A 10,610-nucleotide genomic window follows, 5' to 3' on the forward strand; every position below is an offset into this window, starting at 1 on the left:
CGCACAAGGTGCGCGTCGTGTAGCTCACTCGCGTGTACGTGCATCAAGCGAGGGTATCACCCCGCGTTTGTTCGCAAAGTGATTTTCGTTCGTGCGCGTAATAACCAATGGCGCGGCGGAGGCAGAACGTCCCCCACGAGCGAAGGAAGAAACGAACGGACGAACGAGGCAGAGCGAGGCAGCGGCGATCGAGGGCTTAACGGAAGGGTGGTCGTCTACCGGTTGCCATAACAAGGGACGAAGGGCCGCGACCGCCACCGCTGCCGCTCGTATGCTCGCTCGTATATTCCGGATCATTTTACCGTATGAACGTTTAAGCAGCAAATTGATTGCCCCTACGCCTCGTGCTAAACCCAATAAATGTAATCGTGCTCACCGATTATATCGCTGCAAAATCGTGTGCGATCGTCCGCGTAATCAAGCGCGTAAATCTCCATACGACACCGTGCAATTAAACAATGCCACATCCATGGATAATACGTTACGCCGCCGTGCGCTGTCTACAAGATAGTCAACCGTTTTCGTGACTTCGTCGGTTATCATCGAGCGTTCACGAACTTCGACGGTCTCTTCATTGAATTTTTTATAAGATCCTCGAGGAGTACCGCTTGTTCGAAGTTCCGGGAAAGGAAGAGCATGTGAAAGCGAGGAACACGGCCGAGATGAAATTAAACTGGTTCTAAGGCAGCTTCTTATCGATACGCTGTTAACGAGATAATCCCGGTGCTTTAAAACGGAATTGCGTTTACGGAGGATTTTTACAGTAAACCTGCCGGCTAACGACGTTGTACCGCACCGGTACAGTGTCTCTCGTCAGGCTTCTACGAGAGGAGCACCGAATGATCATCGGGTACGTCGTGAAAAAGATTCTTCGAGTAGCAGCCTCTGACGGTAACGAAATGAAAATGGGTTCTTCATGACTCCAGCGCGGAACTCCGCAAAAACTCTCCCAGCGAATACAAGCTAGCAAATACCTTCACTGCTGTTTTAAGCTGAACGAGAAGCATCCTCGATCCTCTGTCGTTCGAAGCGGAGGAGGATAAATTTTCGAAAAAACCCGCCGAGATCTCGCGAACAAAACAAGTCTTCCAGCCAGCCGGTATCTGGTTGCAAACTTAAGCGCGACGACGTAAAATTCACGGTGCTTGGTTTTACGCTGGGAACGCGTTCATCCGCAGAATTCCTCTGTGCATCTAGTAGATATCGCGTATCGGGACTCGCGGAGTTCAACGTGCTTACAAGATGTACAATTGTTGTACGCGCTTACGAGCCGTACAATTTTCCTTTCCTTTGATACGTTCGGTCTCTCTGTTCCAGGCAAACATACCCTTGAACGAAACAGAATTCGCGCGAAGGAACACGAGACGAAGGACGGCTCTAAATGGAAAATTTATCCGGGATTCCTCTCTGCTATCAATTGCCGCCCTTGTCCCAAGGGATGATTACAATCGTTCAAGCTCTGATTACCGAAACTCGAGGCTATGCGTTCGTAACGAAGCGACATGCCAAACATCCGCGCGTCGCGACTACAGTCTACCTCTTAATCAAAGGAATTATTCAGAAAGGAATCAAAGGATCCGTCTGTCGCCTCTTCCTAACTGTTAATCTCGAAAGGGGCACAACGATTATTTCTCGATGAGCACGAAAAGTCTGACGACCAAGGGAGAAGCCTTGAAGGATCTGAGAAGAAAGGCATTCGCGTATTCCATTCTGTTTCGACGGGATTAATTCGCCAGTGCATTTAAGCGGTCAAGTAAATTCGTTTATATTCCCTTCGGGCGTAATCGATGATTTGGCCGGAGTTCAAGCGATCAATCATCCGCCCGGCCAACTGTTGACCAAACGAAACGGTTATTTCAAATGACGCGGGGACGAGGGAGGAAAATCCGTGAGAGCCCGGTTTAACCTTTAACCGAGACCGTCGAATATGGACCGGGAAACATCAACCTCGGACGCGATTTGCACGCGGTATTTGCCGCCGTACATAAATAACCCGACGATTTACCGTTTCCCTGTTAATTATGACAATCATTGACGTTGATTCCGTCGAGCCGAGGTCTGTACGAAATTCTCGTCGGTCGCGTATTGTAAAAAATGTACGAAGAATTGCGCTTGGTGAGTTATTGATATCTCGCGAAATCCAATAATTTGTATTCTATAGATTGACACCGGATCGTTACGTCCGACTGACATATTCGCCGGAATCGATTTAATGGCCGGCGCGTGTACCTTTCATAGCATTCTATACAGCGGGAGCCCCGAAACCATTGGGATTAGCATACATACAGCGATAAATCAGAATTAATTTGAACGTCGGAACGGTATCCCCCTTTACCGCGTCGAGTTTTACTTGGTCGACGAAGCGGAGGATCGAAAAGAGAACGATACACAGAACACAGGGGGCAGAGAGAACGAGAGTGAGAGAGTGAGAGAGTGAGAGAGAGAGAGAGAGAAGGGAATGAGGGAAGTCAGGAGAGATTCATAAATCGAAATAAACGTTTGCGAGCTTCTTCTGCCTTGCAGATTTCAAACGATCGCGATTCCAAAGCGAATTCGAATATCCCCTTTTCTCTTCGGTTAATATTCGTTTCCACCGTTATTCATTGTCTCGACGTATGATTCAGCGGCCGCGCGGGACAAGGGTCCCTTTTAACCACGACTTGACATCTGAATCTGAAAGTAAATCAAGTTCGTCCGTTCGTTCGTAGTTGGCCACCCCGACAGGTAATTTCTACCGCCGTGAATCGTCCGTCGAGCGAGAGCGCGTAGGTAGTAAACGTTGCCACGGTGAAAACGAATCGATGAATCGCGTACAGTAATTTATAATCGAATCCTTTCATCGCCTATATAAAATGTTAAAATACGATACGCACCGTTTCGCGGTCATAAAAAAATTAATCTTGATATACGTATCTAAAAAACTATGTTCCATACAAATCTGTACCCTTTATCACCCACACACACACACACACACACACAGTATGTGTTAGAATTGGAAAACTTAATTTTATTCTTAATAATTGTCTGTCAATTTATCTAATTTCATTTAGCAACTCGTTGAAGAACTAATTGACTTTGACGTGCGTCACTTCCCGGATCTGAAATAACAACTTACAGATTGGATGATTTACGAAGCGTGCATGAATATTAATTGCCACCTGCAACTCGATCATGAATTTTTCAAGCACAAACAATTTGCATCGTAATAATGTCTTCACAAAAGAAAGACTTTATCAAGCGGCAACTGGCTTATCAATTATAACCCGAGCGAGACTCGTGATAATCCATTTTAGTCTTCGATGCAGTAGCTGTTCGAATCAGGACAATCGACGAGTTTGTTCTTTAACTCGATAAGCTGAAAAAATTTGTGCGAAACAGATCTGTTCCCCTATTTAATTCGGATAATGATAGTATCTGCAGTTCTGATGACTCGCCAGATTTTAAGCGTCGGTTAATCCATTTTAGTGTTCCATGCAATACTTGGTCCAATCAGAATAATCGACAAGTTTGTTCTTTAACTCGATAAGCTAAAAGTACGAAATAAATCTATACTTCTGTTCAATTCGGATAATGGCAGTACCTGCAATTCTGATGACTCGCCAGATTTTAACCAACGGTTAACAATTCTCTCCCATTTGGGCCGGTCCTTCGGTGAACAAACCGTCTCTAACTGGTCGTGTGTCAAGTCGAGCGTGCGGCTCTCGGGAAATTCAAAAGGTGTGGTAACAGAATTTCACGTCCGATGGAGAAATGGAAATAAAATCTTCTCGAACAAGCGAACGCGTGGACCGAACTAATTCGTCAGGACCTTTGCACTCGCTGTGACACAGAACAGAGAAACGAACGATCGTACCATGAAAATACGCGATTAACGACGCGACGGTGGCGATACTGCGCGGGGGAAGACTTGAGTCTGATAATTAATGTTGTCGAAATGGAAAGGCGTAATCCACGAGCGATACAGGAATATCGACCGTCAACCATTTCATTGAAATTTCGTATTATTTCTGGCAGCTACCGCCCCAGAGTAGCCATAACGAATCGCCGTTATTTTCAACTAAAGTAAAAGCGTTTATTAATCGAGTCGAGCGTGTATACGTATAACGGGGAATCAATTACGTAAATTAAAATTGAACGGCACATGGGAACGAGTAAACCGTGCATGTATGTACGACGTGTACGCGCAAAGGGATGGGGGAAACGAGACAGAGATCGGAATGACCGCCGCACCGTGTTCCACTCGCGCAATTAAACGATCCGATCGTATCGTTCGATCGCAGCTACGAGAACGCGATATCGTATAAACATTCAATCGGGCTGGTTTGTCGAGGGTGCGGATAAGCTTGAAACGCGAGATCAACGCTCAGAGCCAGTTTACGAAATAACGTCGCTGCCGGGGCGACAGCGGCGGCGACGCGCTATCTCGAAAGATTTTCCCGGAGATCATTTTCATCGATAAGGCCGCCGCGAAATGGAGGTCCGTTACGGCGAACGACGTCGACGATATTCATCGTACGGAGTAGCAGCGCGCGAAATAAGGGTTTGCGGATAAGGTTACGGCGGGCTTCCTCCGACCCACGGTTGTTCACGAGACGCTAACGACCTGGGGAATCGTCCGTAGATACTTGAAGATACCAACGTGTCTCTACCGGTTACGGAGAATTCAATGAAACTGGGCCCATTGTCCGATTGATACTACATTTTTTTTACATGCTCTCACTCGGGCTCAGTACTATTCCGATGTACGGACGTCATCCGTTCTCTGGAGCAATGGCATAAATTTCTCTCGCGTTCCTGACACATTTCATCGTGCCAATATTACCCGATACTGTATTATATTATATCCACACAAAAATTTTCGTGCGAAATTTAATCAAACCTCGGCGAAAATTGGGAAGTGAAATTTAATCAAAATTTATGCCAGGAAGTAGAATATTTAATAACGAAATATCAAAGGGTATGATTTACGTATGAAATGTATTTTTTCGTAAAAGAATACGAAGTATAGAATTCGTCTATCGAGCGTGATCACGAAATCGCGTTACATTACGTGTTCGAATGTTGCGAGTTTTGAAGATTTAAACACTTCATTAGTAGGGCTGTAGATACTAGATAGGCAGAGGTAAACCACTTCTGGCAAGCAGATGTCTTATGATAAGAGATCTTCGAACCATCTTTTTTTTTTAACTAATAATAATAATTTTGAGCAAGAGTTTCAGAAGATGGCTTTTGACACCAGTAAAAATAGTGTTAAATATCCTCTGGTATACTTATATCGTGTTTTTGACCTTACAACCCACGGCCTCCAATAAGATCATTCAAACAGTTCATATGTACAGACACGATCGCTCATCCATTCGAAGCAAAAATACTGACACTTGTCCAGTCTATTTCAAACTAGAAAATACGATATTAATTTAGCGTGAATTTAATTGCTCCATAGAATATTAGGAGGGTCTAATCGTTAGAGACAACAGCGGCATGACCGGAAACGCGTCGAGTGTATCGACTACTTCCGGTTGACCTACCTCGACGCAGTCCGCAGCCAAAATTTCGGCTCAGAACCCGAGCGCGAAACAGGAAAGCCCCGAGAATCGATATCCCGATTCCGTGTTCCAGAGGCCGCACTGTTTATGGACGGATGATTATGAGCCCGATGAATGTCCGTCGGCGAATCCGACGAGCCAATGAACACGCGAATAGTATAAATGCTGGAATATTGCACGACCGGGGGATTGTAATTTTAGCGTAATTTACAATATAATCTGGATCCCCGTGGGAACCGGTCATTCGCGCATAAATAATCATTTTCTAATTACGCTCACACTTACACGCGAATCGACGTATACGTACATCTGCGTGCGAGTAAGTTGCAGCGAAACGCGAGTTTAGAAAACTGAACAGAATAGATCGGTAAAAAGTGGCAATCGAAGAGAACGGGGAAATGAAAAAACACAGCCCTCTGGGCCGAGAAACGAGCCACGTTATATGTACATACCGGTTGGTTCCCTTTCACTCGAATTTCCCAAGGGTATTCAGAAAATGATCAGAGTCCCAGAATTTTCAAGTCGAGGAATTTACGTGAGTAGTTACGGTTACCCGAAGTCTATACCGCCGTTCCCGTTTCCTTTTTATCTATCGAATCCCTTTCCCGCTTTGACGTATCGAACTTACCTGGATCACCGTTCTCGTCGACGATACACACAGTCATTTCTCTGCGCTTTATCACCCTATTACCTATGAATCGTGGTTAACCGTTGTTATCGCGAAATCTGTAACGCGATAATCTGATGAATGCGAGAGAAAGAGAACCATTCATCGGGACACGGTGAACGCTAAATTGATAATTTATAATACACACCAGTCCGATTGGGTCGTTGACATTTTCAACGTCACCCACTCGAGTATCATCGATTTCCAATTCGTTCCAAAGATATCTTAACAAAATGGCGTTTGAATACTCACAGATTTCCATATTCTCTTAAACGACTTCACTGAATCTCATAAAGATGTATTTTGAACGGACGCGGCTGACCAATCGTTCACTCGTACTACTTACGCTACAAACGGACCATTGTGTCCGATTTGCTTATTCGTGAATCTAGTTGACCGGGTCGCTACTAATCGACTTTATACTCCGTTGCAGTAAGACTGAAAGTTAATTAATAATTCCGCCTCCTTTGTTCGAGATAATAATCGCCAAAAGTAGAAAGCCATGGGTACTTCCTCTCGATTTTTATAATTGTTACTCCTGCTGTTGTTCTATTTAATCATATGATTCTTTCCTTCCGGTTCAAACTTCTCATTTCTGCATCGTGTCTGACGTGCTTTCTTTTCCAAAATAAAAAAAAATTTTGTTAACTCCCGAAATACGACAAAAGCTCGCACTCTAATAACAATCTCGATGAAACTCCAGGATTTCGTCAGCGGAAATTGCTCGATTTTTTTCTCGATACTCTGATCAATTTCGTCGGCGAACGTTACCTTCGTTTTGTCAGCGAAACGTGCAAACATGGAAGGGTAGGTTACGGTACACATACGTATACAACGGGACGTGTCTGGCGAGGCACTCTCTCTTTTTCCTGTGCTTATTTTTATTAATTACAGCCGATCCACGAGAGAAGTCCCGCGGGTTAATCCACTTCGCATCTGCTATCTGTCGCTATCTATATAAGAGTCTTCTCGCTCGTCGCCGCAGCCACAACGCGGCCGGTAACGTGACGGTATCGCGGGGAGCATCGTTTACTCAGTAAATTAAATATGAATTGCCATTTTGTTCCTGCCGAAGGGGCATGCTAAAGAGCACGTTTTAACGGCGTTTCCTACGTGTTACTTTCGCTAAAGTAAAACTAATTCCATCTAATTCCATTATTACGTCGGAGAGCGAGCTCTGTAACCCGAGCTACCTTTCTATTTATCTTAATTTCAACAGCTCCGACGGTTACGGCCCCCGTATTTACCCCCGATTTTCACTAGGGTTCATTATATTCGAGCAAACTCGGTAACGCGGTTATTTACGTTGCCGCGACTCGTAAAACTGCCGGTTTGCAAGGGAAAAAAATTTCGTTTCTCCACAAAGAGCCAACTGATCAACGGTCGCACGCGTCACATTCAAAGCGGTTTTGATTGGATTATCCGATCTCGAACAGCGAACTAGGAGAAATTAGGGCGACGCCGCTGACGAACAATGCGATATCAATGTAAAACCACCCTAGAGACAGTTCGATCGTTCGCGTCGTTTTATGTGTAAAAATCTCGCAGTCGAGATTTTATCGAAATTACATCCAGTTCCGTACACAATTATCGGCTCTCGATGAACCATATGAGGGAATATAGATTCGATCCGCGCTCTATTCGTAATAAGATGACACCGGCGACCCCGAAGACATTAATCGGATCAAATTTATTAATACAGCGGGAATACACTCTCGGCAGTAACTTACCAAAGAGCTTTCCGTAATGCGTTTATTGATTTTTACATATGAAATGACACGAGTCAGAAACCAGTATTTTTTAACTATTTACCAGTCTTCTATCAACCACCAACAGTATACCAAATTAATTTTAAATCATCATCAATGATATTGTTCATTTCCAAAATCGTAAACTGACATGCTGGTATTTTACTCTACATACTTAATAAGTACTACGTTTACGAAGCGCGTCATTTTGACAGATTCCGACGGTCATATTATCCATTCAAGCTGTGTGATAGGATTAAGTAAAATTATCTGGTCCAAATATGCAGCAGTCTCGCCCAGGCATCGCATAATTTTTCCCTCGGCCGAAAAGTGGGGACGACGCGACCATGGTGGGGTCTGGTACTTGATGGGGGTATGCTAGGCATGGTCAGCGAAGGCGCATGAGGGGAATAGTAGTGGGGCTCAAAATACGGTCGAAAAAGAGGGGAAGTGAGCCGTGAAGGAAAAATTATGCGCACCCTGAGTCTCGCCTCCCATTCAGAAATTACCCTCGTCGTTTTCATTTTGAACTAGATACAGAAATTACAACTAGATAATTTAGCTCGTGGTACGTTTCAACCGTGCTGGACGATCTCTCCCAAAATCGGTTTGCAGACCGGTATTTAATTACACGCCTAGCGTCAACACTTGCGAGTGCAATCGCGATTGGCTGACGAATGCGGTAGCCACCTAGTGGCCGGTGTCAACTTACCGCTTGAGCTAGCAGGGCGGAGCTCGTATTACGAAGCTGTATAATAATTTCATGATGAGGAAAATTACAGGAACTTGTACTAACTATTATCCATTTATATTATCCAAATATATACCGAAATTTTTTTTCTTCAATGCCTTTTTGCTGCTATGATTTTTGAGATCTCTATGTGGTACACCTGTCTTTATGGAACGCATCAAACTGACGCGTATATAAATATCTGTAAACTTAGTGTTAAGAACAAATACAGAATTCGTGATCAAGCTTTGAGAAGCTTCTCAGCAGACGCTGCGCTCAATGTATCAACATATTTAATGCATATTTGAATCTGCTTCTGAATAACATTGTTATCACGAATGTAGCAAAGAGAATAAGAAAAATTCGCTGAGAGAGACACGGGTAAGCGAATAAGAACCGAGGAAGGAGCAACACGAAGAAGTGGAGATCTTCGACGATATCCTTTCGACCCGGTCCGTTTTCTTGTTTCTTCTTACACGGAGTCGAGGAAAAGCGGACTTTGTACTGCTTGGCATCCTTCGACTTCGACTTTGCCAGAGCCCGTAACCCGCGGTCCGATCGCACCCTCGAGAGTAATTATTTAAATCGAGAAAAACAGTGCAGAAAGTATGGGCGATTTTTTCCAACCGGAACTACCCTTACGTGGCTGGTACCTGAATCGATTCCCACGCTAACGAAAAACCGACGGCACAGAGGCGAACTCGAATTATTCGCGGCTTATCAAAATATTTGCTCCTCCGACTTCCGCGAATGTTTGTACATTAAAAGGAATTTGAAAGAATGGAAGATTCGTTTGTTGGCACTCACCCAGTTCCGGGCCGCAGACCCTCGGTATAATTTCCAGAATGGCGCTGCAGGATGGATCCTCGAAACACAGTTGTCGCGCGTAAAGACAGTTCAGTATGGAGACCGGGACTTTGATGTCGGATCCTGAAAGCAGAAATGTCGGGACAAGGGTTAGCTGGTGTATCGTCCTCCAAGGATAGCAATAACACTATCTGACCGACTCGGTCGTGGACGATCGCGTTTATTTATCGAACCGAGCAACGACGTAAGCAATTCGAGTGTCAGATTCGATGAACCTACCTAGGGTAGAATTGTTTGCTGGACACAAGCGTATCAGCTTGGGATAGAGGAATAATCCACGCTGCAATGAGCAGTTTACCATCGTTTAGATCAATTAAATCGAACGGTGACTCGTGAGTTCGAAACAACTATTTGATGCGAAAGTGAAATGACGATATGCTCGTTCATTCGCGTCTTAGATACATCATTACGAGTTTGTGGAACAGTCGGTCGACGATGAAATTTAAAAGCGGCAATCGTGGCTGAGAGGCAGAGCGGTGGGAAGTAGAAAAGTAGGAGGAGGAAAATGGGAAAACTGTGCGCGAATTTTTACGAGCCACTCGTGAAACGGAAGTCGATAAAAGAAGAGCGTACTCCGCTGTAATTAATTACGAAACGTTCGCTACCGTTGGAAACAGCTATAAAAAAATGCGTCGTCCTCAACGTGCATATAGATGGATATTCTCCTCTCTCATCCTCCGCCGTTCGAGGGCTCCGCGCGCGCCTGTGTGTGTGCATCGATGACGATCTCACCGGGAAGATGGACGGATCTTTTGAATAGCGAATCGGATTCAAGTCTTTTACCACGGTACCGCTCCTCCGTGCTTGGCCGATCCAAGGATCGCCACTTCCGGACACATTTTTCACTGACACGTATCTCTCCTACCCCGACGGAGACATTTCAAAATTAATGACACTCGGTTCGATACAAAGTACTTCAAACTTGCAATCTTATGTAATAAAAAGTCTTACACAGTAGAAAAATCTAATACAATATACATTATATTATAAATATATTATATATAATAAATATAATATATATTATAAAAATAATCCAATAAACTAAACAGATA

The 10,610-nt window shown here is 44.3% G+C and overlaps 1 protein-coding gene across 4 annotated transcripts in view; it reads right to left on the bottom strand.

Moving 5' to 3' along the window:
• Positions 1 to 10,610, bottom strand: part of Gfrl (Glial cell line-derived neurotrophic family receptor-like) — a 235,588-nt gene that overhangs the window by 141,076 nt on the left and 83,902 nt on the right. For all 4 annotated transcript variants that reach the window (XM_026817634.1, XM_018032793.2, XM_018032792.2 and 1 more), the window contains exon 2: positions 9,499 to 9,621. In XM_026817634.1, coding sequence (XP_026673435.1) covers positions 9,499 to 9,621 — 123 coding nt within the window. The remainder of the gene's footprint in view (positions 1 to 9,498; positions 9,622 to 10,610) is intronic.

This window comes from Ceratina calcarata, unplaced genomic scaffold, assembly GCF_001652005.2.
Source record: "Ceratina calcarata isolate Rehan_Ccalc_2016 unplaced genomic scaffold, ASM165200v1 scaffold59, whole genome shotgun sequence".
Classification (NCBI taxonomy): Eukaryota; Metazoa; Arthropoda; class Insecta; order Hymenoptera; family Apidae; genus Ceratina; species Ceratina calcarata.